Genomic DNA, 19,291 nt, shown 5'->3' with positions numbered 1-19,291 from the left:
CAACAACAGTGTGATGAAGGCCAGGGGCTGATGTTGTGAATGTGAAACTGTTGGTGGAACTGGTATTGCCAACATTTCTCCCCCTTCCCATTTTGCTGGTGCCATCATTGATTTGATAAGGGGGCTCTGATAAGCAGAAGGCTTTAAAATTTGCTTGGTAGTGGCAGTATTTGCCCATAAGAAGCCATTGATTGTCTTGGAATACACAAGCCAATATTCCTTTAGTCTTTGCATGCAACCACCAGGAAGTTCCACTGACTTTTCTGCCTTCTGGCCTCTGATCTCTAGCCTTCACTAGTAAGGCAGCCCTTTGCCAACAGATTCCTTAATTCAACAAAGGCCTAAATTCTAGGTTCGGGTTCTCTTCTCCTTACGATAATCCAACATTCCACCCCAGATACAAAGCCATTTGAAATGCTGTGTGATTTGCACAGTTCTGTTCATTTTTAATGGGACTTAAGATTCCAAATTCTTTTAACAGCTTTTTCTTTTTTTAAAAAAAGAATCCATTGTTTTATACTTTATTAAAGCTTTTAAAGAGGGAACACATAAGTGGCAATCAGAAAATTCTGACTTTCCTACCTAACGCTTTATCTACGGGAGCTGCTCTTCCCCTCTCCTCCCTTCCTCTAAGGGCTGATTCGCACATGCATGTTCTTTTACTTGATTTCTTGTCACTTGATGGTGTTATCACTTGATGACTCACAGCTGATCATGTGAATGGCTTCCATTCAAAAGCATGGTGTTGGAAGAGATGTGTGATATGATAGGGAAGTCTCACTGTCTTTTTGATCTGTGATGACTGCTCCACCCAGGCAAGTCACTATTATTTGGCGATGAAGGCCACATGCACACCATACATTTAAAACATCCATGGCTTCCCCAAAACTACAGCTCCCAGAATTCTTTTGCAGGACGGCATGACTATTTAAAGTGGTACCATAGTCCTTTAAGTGTATAGTGTCAACGTGGCCATAATAATCAAACAATGGACTTGCATGCACAAATGAGCTCTAATGCTACACAGCTCCTTAATGGATTAGGCAACACAAAATTATATGAGCAGGTTGACTCTCCTGCTGCTGACCCAGTGGCATAGCGTGGGGGGTGCAGGGGGGGCCGGCCGCACCAGCCGCACCATCTGGGGGGGGGGGGCCGCGCTCGCACTCGCAGCTAAAATCCACGGGTTAGGGGGCGCAAATTACTTGCCTTGTCCCGGGTGCTGACAACCCATGCTACGCCACTGTGCTGACCCCTTGTAGATTGCTTCCAACAGTTATAAGCCTTCTGGTAAATGAGAATAAGAACAGCCAATAGGTCACAGCAGGATCACTTCCTGACAATCCAATGTCCCTGCTCAAGAAAGGAACCATAAAGACAGGTGCAGATGCCAGAAGAGCACAACATTTCCCTAGTGCACACTGGGTCTTTTCTTCTATTGCCTGATCTTAGCCCATACATTTATAGCTGCTGATGCCACTGGAGGTGCAGAGACTCCTCCTCGCTGTGAGAGCAGAGGCTAGATGGCCTTTTGCTGTGTGTGCTCTACTTTAGAATTTTCTGTGTTGAGCAGAGGTTTCAATTAGATCCAGGCTGCTGGACCTCAGGCAGAGAAGGAGAGAGATAAGTGGTGGCAGAAAAAGAGAGAAAAGGAGTAGCAGAATAAGGGAGGAAAGTATCAAACCAGAAGAATGATAAGCACCTACGTTTTGGCTTTCTAGATATTAGTTTAGATGCTCATGACATACATTCCCCAATGCTTGTGGTGCATTGACTTAAAGCATTCAAATGGGGAATGAGTAGTAGAGACTAGACAAGAGCTTTCCAAACTGTGCGTTACGACACATTAGTGTGTCGGCTGCAGTGTGCAGGTGTTTCATGCAACCGCTCCCTACGCTCCTCTCAGGGCTGGAAAGGGGTTAGTTAAACCTCTAGTTTGCTGGTAAAACTGAACTACTGTGTTGCGAAACGATGCATGTCTAAAAAGTGTGTCACCAACATGAAAAGCTTGGAAAGCTCTGGACTAGACATTGCTCAATTATTTCATAGTTCTATAACTCCCATCTCCTCCCCAGTCTCTTTCCCAGAAAGAGCAACAGCAAATGCTCCCTTTGGCTTCTCACCATGAGAGGTTAGAATGCAAGTATGAAGAACATAAAACCATGTTTGAGGATCCATTCTGATTTGTTTGTGGGGAGGTCACACGATGTCACGTGTTTCCACACTTTCCAGTCCTACTTTTCCGAGAAGCAGGTGAATCAGCTTTAGGTGCGTAGCCTGAATATGCCACTCTGTGAATGCCTCCCCCAAATAGCAGTGGTTGGGACGCACCCTCAAGACTCTTTCACTTCTTCCAGATTGTCACAATTATGTGGATACTTAAGTATTTCCCAAGTCAAGCATAAAGCATGCATTGAAGAAGAAGCTTGCCTCCCTCCTTCCCTCCCTGGTTTTTTCCTTCAACCTGTTGCAATGTTTACATTTAAGGTCAAAATATTTCTTCTGTTTCTGAATTCATTAAGGCGAGCCTTTCTCATCCTGAGTCGGTAACCGTGTGTGCCTCCTCCTCTGTGGCTTAAACAGCAATGATGTAAGTGACCCAAGTGCTTGCAGAGTATCCTGCTACTCCCAGCTCAATCTCTGCATATCATGGACCACTTGGTATTTACAGTAAAATCCTATGCATGATTATTCAGAAGTACCACCAGTCAAAAGAAGTAATTGCCGCATAAATAAAACACGGATTTGATCACACAAATCCGCAAGCCCAATTGTTTTATTATTAATTATTTAAATTTAAATGAAATAAATTTGTATAAATTTGTATTAATCAAATTTGTAAAATGCAGCATAAAAATACAGAATAAAACCACAAAGTACACAATACGTTTCTCTTGTGAACTGCCCTGAGATCTTCAGATGAAGGGTGGTTTATTTATTTATTATACTAACATAAAAATAAAATAAAAAACAAGAACAAGTGCAAAACAAACCAATAACCCCTCTCCTCCAAACACATTTAAAAGGACATAGACTGTTAATCTGCCAAAGGTCTGGTTTAATTGTTCTCCCAGCGCACGTTCACAGATAAATGTAACATGAATGTTGTAAGGTTGCCTGCACTTAGCCAGTGGTTTTTGCTGGCCCCAGGGATAGTACTAAGCACAGAAGGCATCGAATCATTTAAGATGCACAGCTTCACGAGAAGAAATGCTACTAGCAGCAGCAGAACAGGCGGAAGCAGCCTTGCAATTTGCTTTTCTGGAAACTAGACTTAAAACTGTTTTTAAAAGCTACCCAGGCTAGAATTGGGGTGTTTTTTTAAGTGGTCAGTTGACAACCGTCAAACTGGAATTCCCATGGACTGCCATGGTTCTTTTTCAAGCTCCTCTGGTGACCACGTGACTTGTTGCTGGATGTGTCTGTGATAACCCTTCACCCCTTGTGTGAACCATGTAAAAGAAAATGCTGTGTGTGCGTCAGCCTTGAACAGGTCATATTCTGAGGTGGGAGGCCACGTCCGTGCAGTTAATCTAGCTGTGTTCTTTTTTCCTGTTCTGATCCCCCCCATTCTCCCCCCCCCCATTCTCAATGTGCCACTTATGGGGAGGGACTAACGATAACTCTTGGAGCAGCTGACGAGAGAGTCTTCACTACTCTAGTGGAAAAGAAGACGTTGGGAAGAGATGGGAAGGGTGGCTGGTTTAGCCGCGGGTCAGAAATGTAGGAGCTGGGGAAGTCTGTATGCCTTTTGAGTGCCTGATATATTACAATGGTTTTGAAACCTGTGAACCCACTGAGAACTGCACCTGTGAGTTATTTTGCTTTCCTTTGGGGATCTTGTGATTGCTTGTGTCGTATTTTGCTTCCTCCCTCACCTTAAACTTACCACTTGCCATGACTAGTGATACAACACGTGGGATCTTTCTCTTTCTTTCTCTCTCTCTCTCTGAACAAAAGGGGTGAGGGAAGGCAGAGCGGACAAAGTTGTTTCATAGATTTCTGGCTCCTCCTTTAAGGACTGCTTTATATGTTGCACTTTTAATGGGCAAAGTAGATCTAGAGCAAGAATATGTGGTGGTGCTCCTTCAGAAGTCCATAGAGTTGGAAGAGACCCTGAGAATCTACTAGTCGAACGCCTTGCAATTCAGGAATATGTAGCTTTCCCCTACCTACAGGGATCAAACCTGCTACCTTCATGTTATCAGCACCACACTCTAACCAACTGAGCTAACAACATCTAGTCTAACAACATTTGGAGGAGATATCTTTGATCTAGCATACAACCACTTGCCTCCTGTTACATGCAAATACAGTATAAGCCACAGAAACCTACAATTCTCCAAATGGCAAGAAATCCAGGGGTGAAGCATTGCTGGGTTTTGTTTCCTTCAGAAAGAGGCCGCCAGAGACTTATTGGTAGTTTGTGATATATGTTTTACTTACACATATATTCTGATGGAGCATAGGTGGAGATTCACAGAACTGAACCTGTCAACACATCTCCAGAGTTTGCTGCTCGCCATCGGATTTCCAGAGAAACTGCCAACACCACTGGGATTCCCTGGAGAACAGCTCAGCCCTCTATGTTCTGACTGGGGTGGAATCTACACACATATAAAAAAAAGTTCTGAAAATGCTTTTTTTTAAAAAAGCGTTTTAAAAAATACATTGAATTTTCCATAAGGCTCACCATCACCATTTAGTGTATATCGCACTTAAAACACACTTCAAACATTTTATTTGCAGTTGTATAGCTGAGTCACAGTTAGGACTGTTTATATTCCGCATGGGTACAGAATTACCCCATGGGAGAAGGCAAGACCTGTTTCACGAATGGCTCTTTCTTCCGGAAGACTCCAGCTACACAGAGCTATCTCCCTAACAAGGTTCTCCATTAAGGGTTCTTGACTACATTACCAGAGTCATTACCAGCAGCCATGCTAGTCCAACCAGTTTGGCATACCTCACTCTCACAAGCAAGCATCACAGGGCCTGAAGGGACCCTGAGGTCATCCATCGCAACCCCCAATTTCATCCCATTATAACATTATTTGGAGCCACATACACTAGCTCTCCACAGTGTATGTGGAGTTGTCAGTGTCATGTCAGTACGCACCAGTCTTGCAAGATATACCCACTAAAACTATAACATATAAAGCTGCTATAAAATTGTCCTGTTGCCAAGGGAACCCAAACCCCTCTGAGGGAGGAGACTAAACAGAAGTCGGTGAGGGGATGGAAGCAATGATGTTCAAGTTGTAAACACTGTGATCTTAGTGCATAATTCGACCACCGGCCACTTTCTCACTCTCCTTCTCGCTCCCCCCTCCTTCTTTTGTACAGTTGTTAAACAGGATTTGACATGTGCTCACACATGTGTGTCATATGTATTTTTTTTGTATATTTGATGGTTGACAATAAACTTTGGTGTTTGTATTTGATTCTCTTTAGGATGCTGAGGGTATTGTGTGAAATGGCAGACTTCATGAATAATAATAATAATAATAATAATGGGTGCAGGAGATTATTTCATAAGGCACTATTGATGTGCATTACAGGTCTTAATGATAATAATACAGGTCGCTGACACCAAGGAGCTTACATATATATTTGACAGCAAGGAAGGCAACAAGGAGAGGGATGAATTTAAGCAAATGCAGTTGCAGGTACTTGAGCTAGAGAGAGCTGAAGTGTCACACTGTTAAAGGCCTTGTTGCTTCTGATGGCAAAACATTAAGATGGCCCCTGTTAGTGATGTCACAGTTTCTACTCCCCCCCCCCCCGCTACGCGCGCACACACACTGAGTGGCACTTGCACATTCCATGCAACACTTGCAAAAACTTGAGAAATCACTTTTCTTTCCAGAAGGAAATTACTGTATTTTTTGCTCCATAAGACGCACTTTTTTCCTCCTAAAAAATTAGAGGAAGTGTGAGTGTGTCTTATGGAGCGAAGGGCGCTGCGCAGAGAGGGAGAACTGTGCAGCGCCCCTTCAGCGATGCGCCTGTCCTGCGAAGCGGGAGGAGGAACAGAAGGGGTTCCTTCTGTTCATCCTCCCGCTTCGCTTAAGGGGCGCTGCACAGAGAGGGAGAGCTACGCAGCGCCCCTTCAGCGAAGCTCTCCTGGCTTCTGCCTTAGTCGCGCGCAGCCTCTTCTGGGCTGGGGAAGCCTTCATCCTGCTGCCCAGGAGTAGCTGCACGCTGCTATTCCATAAGCCAGGGCAGCGATCCCGCTTACTGTCCTGGCTTCTGCCTCAGCTACGCGCAGCCTCTTCGAGCAAGGGGAGCCTTCATTCCACTGCCCTGAAGAGGCTTGGTGCAGCTATCCCAGAAGCCAGAACAGCCAGAGGCTTGGCGCAGCTATCCCAGAAGCCAGATCCCTCTTGCTGTTCTGGCTTCTGGGATTCAGAATATTTTTTTCTTGTTTTCCTCCTCCAAAATCTAGGTGCGCCTTATGGTCTGGTGTGTCTTATAGAGCGAAAAATACGGTATATATCGAAGTGAGGAGAAAAGAGAAACAGGAAAATGCTTGGCATCCTTGAAGAAAGTGAGGTAGCTAGATCCTACACACAGCAGCATGTTGCCAGGGTGGGGTGCGTGGCAGACGGCTAATGTTAGTGCGCATACTTTGAGAGCAGGAGGTTAGAGGTTCAAATCCCTGGTATGTCTATTTTAAAGGATCAGATGGGGAAAATAGGCCCTGGAGGGCTGCTGCTATTCAGCGTAAATAATGCCAGGCTAAAGGGGCAAATAATTTTACCTGGTATAATAGGGCAGCTACTGAGGAGGCAAAAGAATACTCTTCCTATCCTCTTCACCAACCCAGGTACCAGACCTCAAGTCCCATTTTTAATTTGCTGGTGACTCCTGGATGTTTTGTTTTTTAAATGTTTTATTGAATTCTGTAACAAAAAGGAAAAGGACTTAACAATTGCAATTATGGGATATACATCTAAGAATACTTTTTTTCACTGTCACCTTACGGAGGAACTCATCTAATATTAACCACGGAATAAGATCAACAGAGAACAATTTTTATATAACGCAGTTATGAGGTCCAAAATTAACACACTAGTACCAATATCTTTGCAGATCATTTGCCGTTGCATAAGTGATAAATTCCCACTAATTGGTGTAGAAATGTTCTTCAGATCCTTTTGAGACTTTTCAATTGTGTGTTGTTTTCTCACCTATCACCAGATTCCAGACTTTATTACACCACAAGGACAACTGTAAATCTTGCAATGTCTTCTATTTTTTGAGCAATGGAAATTCAAGCAGCCACCAACAGGTGGCTCCTGGATTTATATACCTTGCCCTAATCTTCCTGCCACCCTTCACACCCAACCTCACAGCTACTGGCAACTATAAAGAGGTGCAGCTCTGTGTTACCTCCAAGGTTTGCTCTTGCCCATGAACTAGCAGGCATTAGGAAGCACCAGAGAAATATCCACATGGCACTGATACAGAACCATTTATGACTCTGGATGTTGAATGTTCATTGCAAAGCTTCGCCCAGCATCTTCTGCTTTCGCCTCTCCAGTGCTGTCTCTGCACCATCCCAAATCTACAGGTTAGTTTAACATGAGTTGTACATTTACTCAACCAGCACACGTGATCTGCAAGCACATGTAGCTGCAACACATTTAAGAGCTTCACACAGGTGGCTATATCTGAACCAGTGAATCTACACTCCAAACTATTGTGGTTGCTGTGGCAGCATATTCATGGTGTATCGGGAAATGTGCCAATCTGATCTGAACAGAACCAGAAAACTCTGGTGGAGTTCAAACACAGAGGGTGTGTTCACATTACCACTTTGAAGTGTGGTGAGGCTGTTGTTTTTCCAGTGTTTCACCATACATCAGCATGGCATCATTAGTGTCAGCTTCATTTCTGTTTTTGTACACACCAGGGGCCTTGATGTAACAGGGATGTCTATAAGTATTTGCATAGCTAGAGATGGATTAGCAATGCCTTAAGAACTCTCGCTGGTGTGAAGCTGGTTTAAGAAAAAACGCTTCAAACAGTAGGATTTTATAACCAAGTCCAGGACACACATGCATTTCAGATAATGTGTGACACAGACTAAAAATCTAGCACAGGAAATATGGTAAGTAAACAGGAGAATGAACAGAACCATAGATAAATGTGTGTAGGGTTTTTTGGGTTTTTTACAGCAGAGTGAAAATACTGAGGAAAGGGAGGAAGGGTTGACTGAGATCAAAGAAACATTTTCCTCAGAAAAATAAATGATTTCAAAAGTATTTAATAAAAATGGCATAGCTGAAAAGAAAACTATAAATATGGACCAGTGTGGTACATTTCACACAAAGAACAACAACAGATTGCTGAACAATGAAAAAAATATATTAACAGCCTTTCTGCTATGATGACATATGGAGGTGGTGGTGAGGAAATGAGATGGTGGAGACAAAAGGCAAGGAGAGGAAATTAAAAACTTTAAAATTCCACATAGGAGCTATTTAGGGATGCAAACCAAGAGCACATAGAATCTCAATCAAAAAAGGAAGCTGCAAAGGAAGCCAAGAAATAGGACATGGTTCAAGAGGTCCTGGGATCTAGAAAGAATGTGTAATTTAGCAAATGGGAAAAAAGCAGAAATATCAGCCACTATAAATAAGACTTAAGGTTAGCAGAGAACTGAAATCGTGAATAGCCAAACAGATAGGTTGCCAATACACAATACACTTGGATTGACTAGCATTTCTGTCAGTCTGGTTTGCCTAACATGTAATAGCTGCAGTCCACCAGCCACGTATTACAGCCCAATGAGGCCAAATTGGCATGAGGTTTAAAACCATCATTTTTGGGTCAGGACTCTCAGACTGAGGGCTGGCCCAAGATATTTTGCTCCCTGAGGCAGAGGAGAAAATGGTGCCTCTGCCCCACATCAAACCAAAGTGCCTGGTGCCTGAGGACAATTAAGTTATTTTGACACCTGAAGCAGAACATCCTAGTAGGGTTGCAATATGTCCTCTTTTTCCAGGATACACCCTCTTTTTCACGGGTAGAGTTGTCATAGTGATCAATAATTAAAAGTTGTTGTTATTGTTGTTTAGTCGTTTAGTCGTGTCCAACTTTGTGATCCCATGGGCCAGAGCACACCAGGCACTCCTGTCTTCCACTGCCTCCCACAGTTTGGTCAAACTCATGCTGGTAGCTTCAACCATCTCGTCCTCTGTCGTCCCAGTCTCCTTGTGCCCTCCATCTTTCCCAACATCAGGGTCTTTTCCAGGGAGTCTTCTCTTCTCATGAGGTGGCCAAGGTATTGGAGTCTCAGCTTCAGGATCTGTCCTTCTGGTGAGCACTCAGGGCTGATTTCCTTAAGAATGAATAGGTTTTATTTTCTTGCAGTCCATGGGACCCTCAAGAGTCTCCTCCAGACCATAATTCAAAAGCATCGTGCAAATGTGTCCTCTTTTTTGCTCTTCAAAATATGTATGGCAATCCTATCACCAGCCCCTCTCCTCCCAAACTGGCTGCTCTTTCATAACACTGCCTCACTTTGCCTAAACTCTAGTGTCTAGTGTCAGTCCTGCTCAGACTGAGACTAGGGGAGGATGGCTCCAACTGCAGCCTCCTTCTGCACTCTTTCTCTCTCTCACTGCAATGCCAGTTCACCCAATCATTTAAGATGATGAGTAGTATTCCCCTTTCTTCACCCACACCTCTCTTTGCAACTGGTCTCTTTTTTCAGACAGGGCCGTTGTTTCTCCATGAGTGAAATTAATGTTCTTTCTTATTGAAACAGGCTTGTGGAATCAAAGTTTCATTACTAGAACCTCCAGGATTCAATAAAATCCCACTCCCCGTTTCCAAAGCTCTCACTCCAGCGGTATAATTGAGGGCGTTTAGTTGCTGCTCTTGTGACACATTTGGGAGTCAGAAATCATAGGCACTTCTACTGAGAACCGTAGCTGTCAACCTTCCCTTTTTTTGCGGGAAATTCCCTTATTTCAGCGCCGTTTCCCGCTGCTATCCCGGATTGTTAGATATCCTGTAGCCTGTCCCCGGGACCGGAGAGGCTGCTGATCCCTTATTTTTGAGGCTGCTGATCCCTTATTTTCAAACCTGAAAGTTGACAGCTTTGCTGAGAACCATGCAGAGATGTACCAGCAAATCCAGATTTTTTTTCTGACCACCTTGCCTTGATCTATTTTCCCCAGCTTTCCTTTCTTCTCCCGACCCCCACGCTCCCTTAGTATTTTTATTTTAATTATTCACAACCGTTTAGTTTATTTTTTAATAAATACAGAATTCAGGGTCTACACAGGGTTAGGTTAAAAAAAAAGTTCCCTGGCACCCGCCTGCTGGGATACTTCCCTCCCAACGTGACGGGGAGAGAGGCAGGAGAATGCCGGGTGACTTGGACTGTGCCTACGGGGACAGAGCACCTTTAACTGCCTGGACAAATCACACCTTCCTTCCTATAACACGATCACAGCTGCAAAACCTCTGGTGCCGCTTTGCAGCATGTAGGCATTTTATTTATTTCCCAAATCGCATCCGGCAGCTGATAGACACCCCCAACTCCCGCCGCCGCCGATCCTGAAGGACCTTTTTTCCCCCTCCTCGTGACAGACAAGCGCTCGCAACCTACCCGGCGTTCTCCGCCCTTCGCGGCTCGCCCTATGGGTGAAGGGGGAAGGCGGGACTTCCGGCGTCGGTTGCTAAGACAAGCACGTTTCCTTTCCTTAACAACCGCAGGGAGGCTGGTATTTGGGGCTCCGGGTCGAGGTGACTCAGGTGAGAGAAGCCGGGCAGGCGGGTCGGGCTCCCTGCGCCCCGTTCCCCTCTCTGCCCCGTCGGAGTGGAGCCTTGGGCGCTCCCGCCGCCCGGAGACCCCAGCGCCCCCCACCACACCTCCCTCCCGGCCGGCCAAGGGCCACTCGGAGCGCCCCCAGCCCGCTCGGTCTGGCGGTTCTGGCCCCTCACAGGATGAAGCGCGCTCCTGGCCCTGAGCACCTCGCGCGGTCCGGCCCCCTTGGGGCGGGGGGGTCATCCCAGGCTACCATCTTCGCGGGGCGCGGGCTGGGTTTTGACGCGGAGCCTGGCGGGGCGGCGGACTCTGGCGTGGTAAGAGGTCTAGGCTGGATGAAACGAATTTCCTCAGGGAGCAACAAAGGCACCAAATGTTCCGCTGTTGCAGATCATTTCTCTAGCTCACCTGCTTTAGAACACTTTAGGTCTTCTTGCAATGTTTTATGCAAATGCAAAAAAAAAAAAAAAAAGTCTGCTAGGGGAGAACTAGGAACAGTAGAATCCATGAAGAAGGCAGAAGACAAACCTAAACATACCGTCTCCTGTTTGGGTTACTTCCTTTGGCCCATCGCTGTACCCATAGATAGGGAACATTACTAATAGAAGAGGAAAGTCATTCACACAAGTGCCCAGGCGCTAATGGATGTTTCATGTTTGCCAGTCTCTTGAGAACAGCGAACTTTTTCTCTTCCAGGAAGTTGGCGTTAGGCGTTAATCTTTTAAAATGTGCTTCTTTCATTTACAGCTCAGCTATGGAAGCTCAGAGTGAGCATACTGAAATCAATATATCTAAGCTGCTTACATCCATTGATTTCAAAGGGCCTACTTTGAGTATGACTAATATTGGATATTTTCCTGTATAAGCAGCAGCATCAGATGTTGATATTTCAATAACATATGAGCCTGACATACTGAGTCAAGCTAGGGGTCTCTCTCTCCGATATTGCCTTCTTTATTAGAAGTTTTCCAGAATTTCAGGTGGAGATCTTTCTTGCCTCTTGCTAATCGATCCTTTTAACTGGAGCTGCAATGGTATCAACTTGGACCCTTCTGTATGCAAAGCATGGGCTTTACCACTGACTTATGACGTCTGCCTGCTTGGGGGCCAGTGGGCACATTTGGAATTTTGCAGCAGTCACAAAATGGCTGCTTGTGGGAGGCATTGCATAACATGAAATACTTGCCTGCAAGATAGAGAGAGAGAGACCAGAGCACAAAGATATGTCCCACCTATCAGTGGAAGAAAGGCACCTACATCTGCCACCATTACACTCACTCACAGAGAGGTTATTTGCATCTCTTGGAATAAAATCCAAGCCCATTTAGTTACTTAAGCTGTTCCCAAGGACTGCTTTTCTAGAACTGTCACCAAAGTATAAGGGCTAAATGGATACCCCTAAATAAACAACAACTGCAAAGAAAAGCTGTTTTTAGGCCTGCTGTTCTCATATCAGTACTCTGCCCCCCCCCCAAGAAGGCATCTAAACAAGCATTCAATTGATCTTTTAAAAATTGAGTGTATGTTTTTATGGGGAAATTAAGCACAAAAGTGGCTTTTGATAGATGATAAACTGGCAAAAATATCATAACATGGCAAAATATAGGATTTACCTAGGCTGATACCTCTATTCATCGCTTGGCTTGGGTTATTCCAAGGTCCTTTGAAAGATTCCATATCCATGATCTCTCAACCTAGAGTAGCTCCAGCCTGGTGGGAAATCTTTAGGGTTAAGAGAAAGATGTCTGCCCACCTTTGTGAGCTAATCAATCCATTTCAAGCCAGAGACTGGCAAGAAGTAGGGCTTGTGCAAAGCTAATCAGAGAATGTTATTGTGGGATTAAGTTCCTATTCTTAAAGTTGACGAAATAAGGATTTTTAAGTGTCAGCCTTTTTTAGTTAGACCAGGAGGGATATAATTTCTAAATTACAGTATACCTCAAAAGTATTTATGAGCACATTTGATTGAATAGCTGTTAACTAGGCAGGATGTAAAGGACATGGTTCCTTTAGTGACAGATAGGAATATACAAGCAAGAAGACTTGCTACTCTGTAAGCTTTTGCTTGCAAAATAGAGCTGGCATTTTGAAATGGCAGTAGCAAAGTCAAGCAGGCTGGGATTTTCACAGTATTTTAATATTGTTACCATTTCAATTTTACGTCTTATGCTAATAACAACAGACAGTTGCAAAAATGACCATCATCTAAAACTATAGCATCATAATGCATGTATATTATCTAGCCATGTATAATCATGACTAGATGAATGGCTCATTCTTTAATTTGACTCTTTTAAAGATCTCAGATGTGTGATATCCTCATGCTGAGGAAACGTCAACTGAACTATTTTCTCCCTCTCTTTTTCTCTTAAGCATCGGAATACCCTGCTTCTGCAAAACAGTTCAGACTGAATTCTGAAAGGTCCTAGCCTTTTTCTAGTCTGCCCTTGATTGGTTCCCTACAGGCTGCTCTGCCCCTTCCCAGGGTCACAGTGGACAGACAATGGCAGACACTGGGGAGGGGAAAAAAGAGGAGGCGGACTATAAGAGACTTCACAGCTTTCCACTGATCAGGGTAAGAATGGCAATAATGAAGCATGATACGTTCTTGGATCAGGAGATGTGGGGGCTTGGTGCCATTAGCTTCCATTTTACTTTGCTACTTAATTTAAATAGGAGTACTGAGGTGTGGGGTGAAGCAGACACTTTATTGGTATATCTCATAAAAATACAGTTGCACAAGGCACTCCCAGCAATCTTGTTAAAATGGGGATGTGTGTCTATTGCTCAGCAAACACCATTTCTTTCTTTATTAAATTTCTATCCCACACTTCTTCCCCAAAGAGTTTATTATCAAGTATTTTACAAAGTACACATGAAGAAGCAGAAGTCATTGTGGTCATTGCCTACAGTGGCTCAACAATTTCTGAATGATTGCTCAAAAGAAAGTGGTGTGCAGGAAGGCATGAAAGAAAACTGGAAGGGTAAACGGAGTACCAGAAGAAGAGCCTTTTGGATCAGTCCTGTAGTCCATCTATTCCAGGAACCTGTTCTTGCAGCAGCCAACCAGATGCCTATGGGAAAGAGGAAAGGCATGTGATGTTACGAGGGAGTTCTTGATAGCAGATGGGACAATAAGTGGGCAGCAAGAAGAAATGATGGAACATTTGAGGCATGTGGAGGAAGTATAAGTCCTGTATACACATACTACTTCTGTGTTAAATGAACACAAGAGGAGGAAGAGTGAGGACGAGTGTCCTAGCTCTGACCTCTCTTGCCATTTCCTCTACTTATGCGGGCTCCATCCATTATTTAAGACTCTGAAATACTGGGTTTTACATTGCATGGGGAGGCTACACAAGCAGAACAAGTCTCCCTGCTGCATGGGGAAGGGGTGGAATTGGCATGTTCTTTCTCGATTCCTGCCTCCACATTATTTTTAGCACAGAAGTAATAAACATGGGCAGGATTATAATCTCTCTAGGAATGGAGTATTGCAAATTCTAGCATGTGCTGCTGAGACATTTACCTGTGTAATAGAAAAGCAGAATGATTGGAAACCATTTTGTATCTTCCAAAGGCAAAGTGATCTTGGCATTTAAAAGTCTCTGTGTGTATGGCAAGTGCAAGAACTGGAAACTTACTTATTTTAGCAAGGTTTTTCTTACTGTTATGCATATCTGTATTTGAATGCAAACAGCTAGGTTTTAAAATCTTTGGCGTGCTTCTGCCCCCGTAAGGATGGGACGAGGAGAATGGGACAGAAAACCAATGTACCTCAGAGCTGTATCTAGCTTGGAAAGACGTCTTGCTTCAGGACTGCCATTTCTGTAACCGGGGAGGTACTCCAGTTGCCTAAATAAACTTCTCAATCACAGAGGATTTCCCTTGAATTCCTGTGCCTGGCTTCTACACTTTCCATCCTTTGCCCACTCCTAGCCAAGCATGAAAGAAAGAAGAGGTGGTGGCTCCCAGATGGGTTTGGGAGTGCGGGTTGCTTTGTGGCTGATGGCCTTCCTTGCATTGTCTTCCAGCACACAGACATGCCAGAGGAGATGCGAGTAGAGACCATGGAGTTGTGTGTCACTGCGTGTGAGAAATACTCCACCAACAATGAGGTATTGGTCATTTCTGAGAACTTTGTGCTTGGATTTATTTGATTTAATTTTTATTGATAAGGAAGATACATTATTATCATTATTATTATCAACAACAACATTATTTATTTGTACCGGACCCATCTGGGTGGGTTTCTCCAGCCACTCTGGGCGGCTTCCAACAAAGATTAAAAATACATTAAAAGGTCACACAATAAAACAGGGCTGCCTAAACAGGGCTGCCTCTGGATGTCTTCTAAATGTCAGGTAGTTTATTATCTCTCTGACATCTGATGGGAGGGCGTTCCACACATTACTATTAAGCTCCCATGTCTGTGGGGGGAAATTGTTTGATCTCTCTGTCAGTTGACTTGAAATTAAATTTGATTAGCCAATACAACAATAAATAGAAATAATTCAGTGATGATACCAGAATCATATTAATACAAAATACCCAAATACCCATGTAAACACATGAATGATTAAATTGGTGGAGCAACTAATTTCAATTAAAAAGATAACTTCAATAAAAGTTACAAATTCATCTCAAGACCAAAATATAAATGTATCAAAGCTAACAAAAATGACCATATACCGTATTTTTCGCTCTATAAGACGCACCAGACCACAAGACGCACCTAGTTTTTGGAGGAGGAAAACAAACAAACAAACAAACAAAATTCTGAATCCCAGAAGCCAGAACAGCAAGAGGGATCGCTGCGCAGAGAAAGCAGTGATCTCTCTTGCTGTTCTGGCTTCTGGGATAGCTGTGCAGCCTGCATTCGCTCCATAAGACGCACACACATTTCCCCTTACTTTTTAGGAGGGAAAAAGTGAGTCTTATAGAGCAAAAAATACGGTAATTGATATGCATAATGACAACAGTTTGTTTTTAAAGCAGTTATATAATGAAGCCAAGAACAGCAGATAAAACTCTGTGTGTATGTGTGTGTTTCTCTCTTTATGTATACAGTGAGAGGAAAAAGTATTTGATCCCCTGCTAAATTTGCCCGTTTGCCCTGTGACGAAGAAACGACCAGCCCATAATTTTAATGATAGGTTTATTGTAGCTGTGAGAGACAGAATAACAACAGGAAAACCCCCCGAAACCCAGAAGACAAAAGTCACGAGATTGATGTGCATTATAATGACTGAAATAAGTATTTGATCTCCTATCAACCAGCCAGATGTCAGGCTACCTGGTATCTTCACTGTATGTAACGAGCTGAGATTAGAAGCACCTGCTGTAAGGGAGAGGTCTTACCTGTAATCCCAGCTCGTCACAGTACCTGTACAAAAGACACCTGTCAACAGAAGCAATCAATCCAGCAGATTCCAAAGTAGCCACCATGACCAAGACCAAAGATGTCAGGGACAAGACTGTAGACCTGCACAAGGCTGGACTGGGCTACAAGACTATTGCTAAGCAGCTTGTTGAGAAGGTGCAAACAGTGCAATAATTCGCAAATGGAAGAAACACAAAATAACTGTCAACCTCCTTCAGTCTGGGGCTCCATGCAAGATCTCATCTCGCAGAGTTGCAGTGATCAGGAGAATCATGATGTCGCAGGCCAGAACTACACGGGAGGAACTTGTCAATGATCTCAGGGCAACTGGGACCATAGTCATCGTGAAAACAGTTGTTACACACCACACTGTAAAGGACAGAGAGCTTGCAGAGCCCGCAAGGTCCCCTTGCTCAAGACAGCACATGTACAGGCCCGTCTGCAGTTTGCCAATGCACATCTGAATGACCCAGAGGAGAACTGGGTGAAAGTGTTGCTATCAGATGAGACCAAAATCGAGCTTTTTAGCATGAAATCAACTCGCCATGTTTGGAAGAGCAGGAATGCTGCCTACGACCCCAAGAACACCATCCCCACTGTCAAACATGGGGGACAGAATATGCTTTGGGAGTGTTTTTCTGCTAAGGGGACAGGACACCTTCACCGCATCGAAAGGACGATGGACGGGACCATGTATCGTCAAATCTTGGGTGAGCACCTCCTTCCCTCAGCCAGGGCATTGAAAATAGGTTGAGGATGGGTATTCCAGCATGACAATGACCCAAAACACTTGGCCAAGGCAACAAAGGAGTAACTCAAGAAAGAAGCACATTAAGGTCCTGGAGTGGCCTAGCCAGTCTCCAGACCTTAATCCCACTGAAAATCTGTGGAGAGAGCTGAAGGTTCAAGTAGCTACACATCAGCCTCAATATCTTGCTGACTTGGAGAGGATCTGCAAAGAGGAGTGGGACAAAATACCTCCTGAGATGTGTGCAAACCTGGTGGCCACCTAGAAGAAATGTCTGACCCCTGTAATTGCCAACAAGGGTTTTGCCACCAAGTACTAAGTCATCTTTTGCAAAGGGATCAAAAACTTATTTCACTCGTTATAATGCACATCAATCTCTGACTTTTGTCTTCTGGGTTTCTGGGGGTTTTCCTGTTGTTATTCTGTCTCTCACAGCTACAATAAACCTACCATTAAAATTATGGGCTGGTCATTTCTTCGTCACAGGGCAAATGGGCAAATTTAGCAGGGGATCAAATATTCCCCCCCCCCCCTCTGAATATATAAACAGTTGATGAGCTTCAGCGGCATATGGGAAAGAATCCATTTTTCTCTCTTTTTAACTGGCTGTTCCTTCCCCTTTGGCTCCTATTCCTTTCCTTGTTGAATCTCTTGTTTCTTCCCTTCAGAGTGCTGCCAAGATGATCAAAGAGACAATGGACAAGAAGTTTGGCTCCTCCTGGCATGTCGTGATTGGGGAGGGCTTTGGTTTCGAGATCACCCATGAGGTGAAGAATCTGCTGTACATGTTCTTTGGAGGCAGTCTTGCTGTTTGCGTTTGGAAGTGCTCCTGACATACTCCATCTCTCTCTCTCTCTCTCTCTCTCTCTCTCTCTCTCTTCAAGCTCACCACATTCAGGAGATTTCCCCCCAGACTTTGCATTGGTTTTTGTACAATTTAAAGGGCAGGCTTATTTTTAATAATAAAATATTGAGCTTTTTCTTATTTATATACCAGCTTTATGACAAATACTGAGTGTGTGCGTGAGTGTAAGTAAATATGTTTGAGCTACTTAATCCAGCTCATAGAGTGTTTGACTCTGATTTTACCAATGTGGCTTTTTGCTTAGAGGTGGGGATCAGGGAATGGTGACTGCAAGTCACAGTTTATGAAGCCATACATTGCAGAGAGAGCATGAAGAGTTTGAATCCAAACTTCCCATTGCTTCTCCTTGCTATCTCTTCCCACTTTCTGGGAGAAGACCAGAAAAAGGCAGCTCATTTCTCTTTGCCCAGATGACAGCTGCCTGGTTGTCAGAAGTGTGTGTGCCAGCTTGACAAACCTGACCCAGTGGACGGTTGCTAGGATAATTGCCCTCCCACCTCCTCACTACACCTACAGAGCACTGATATAGCTTGTAAAGCGTATGGCACACAAATAAGACTATTTTGCATAGCATGTGGGATGGGGTGGGAGTGTCACGATGCCAATATGTTGTATCTTGTTCAGAAACTGGTCGTGGGAAGAAACTCTGCCTGAGCTGCCAGTTTCTCAAAACTTTTAAGTACAATTGTACTTCCATTTTGTAGAGTCTAATAATGCTGTCACGAGGGTGTTGATTAATGGTCCTTATTGTATTTTCTATATAGTCTATTTGAATTTGGAGTGTGAAGGGGACTTACTTTTTACAATAAACTTTTTTTAAATGCATGGCTTATGTCTGGAGAATTCACTTGGATCCATTGTGTTTATGTGTGGTGGTGGAAGGGTGGCATGAGCTTTTCATATATTTGCCAAAAGAGCAAATTCTGCCGTGTATGTTATGAAAGGATGGCTTGTGATGCCAATTTCCATACTTCAGTTGTGGCTTATTCCTCCATTTGATCTTTCTGTGATAGAACTCAGGGTGGCGTAGGTAAGGCTTAAAACATTTGTATCTTGCCTTTCCTCAACAGAGATCAGGGCAGCTAATAAGAAAGTTTAAAATAACATAGCACAATTTATTTTTTAAAAAAACTTTTAAACCCTAAACCATATCCAGGAATCACATGTTTGCCTCTTCCTATCATATATGACTTACCTGAGTACTGTGCTGATATTTGCAATATAGCTGGAATCTACTTTTGGTCCACCATGGCCCTGCTTATATAGTGAGGGATTACTGCATGGATGATCTTGCCTTACAACAAGGGACTTCCCAACTCTTGCATTGATATACATCTGGCAAAATATCTGTATGATAAACATGCATAGTATTCAATATGACATCACCATGGGAATGTGCACCTGAAAGCTTCCTTAAGGGATAATTCACTGATGGCTTGCCATTGAATTATCCCACTAAAATCAGTGGGACTCTAGTCCCTACCCCCACCCCGGAAACACATTAATATT

General features: G+C 43.7%; 1 protein-coding gene across 2 annotated transcripts; it reads left to right on the top strand.

Moving 5' to 3' along the window:
• Positions 1 to 10,663: 10,663 nt before the first annotated feature.
• Positions 10,664 to 18,607, top strand: DNAL4 (dynein axonemal light chain 4). Of its 2 annotated transcripts, none has more exons than XM_083701214.1 (4): positions 10,664 to 10,773; positions 13,160 to 13,361; positions 14,821 to 14,904; positions 17,586 to 18,607. In XM_083701214.1, the coding sequence occupies exons 2-4, from the start codon at positions 13,290 to 13,292 to the stop codon at positions 17,748 to 17,750; spliced, it is 321 nt and encodes a 106-aa protein (XP_083557340.1). In that variant the 5' UTR covers positions 10,664 to 10,773; positions 13,160 to 13,289; the 3' UTR covers positions 17,751 to 18,607. The 2 variants fall into 2 exon arrangements, with proteins under 2 accessions (XP_083557340.1, XP_083557341.1); XM_083701215.1 differs by lacking the exon at positions 10,664 to 10,773 and adding an exon at positions 10,819 to 11,103.
• The last annotated feature ends 684 nt before the right edge of the window (positions 18,608 to 19,291 follow it).

This window comes from Podarcis gaigeae, assembly GCF_964106915.1.
Source record: "Podarcis gaigeae genome assembly, chromosome: 10".
NCBI classification, from domain to species: domain Eukaryota; kingdom Metazoa; phylum Chordata; class Lepidosauria; order Squamata; family Lacertidae; genus Podarcis; species Podarcis gaigeae.
This window is presented reverse-complemented; position numbering and strand designations above follow the sequence as displayed.

What these genes read in the sequence shown, in the direction of transcription:
- DNAL4 (XM_083701214.1), top strand. Translation starts at nt 13,290, where the DNA reads ATGGCAGACACTGGGGAGGGGAAAAAAGAGGAGGCGGACTATAAGAGA. An exon ending in ACAGCTTTCCACTGATCAGG is followed by an intron (nt 13,362 to 14,820) that starts GTAAGAATGGCA and finishes ATTGTCTTCCAG; the next exon opens with CACACAGACATGCCAGAGGA. An exon ending in AATACTCCACCAACAATGAG is followed by an intron (nt 14,905 to 17,585) that starts GTATTGGTCATT and finishes TCTTCCCTTCAG; the next exon opens with AGTGCTGCCAAGATGATCAA.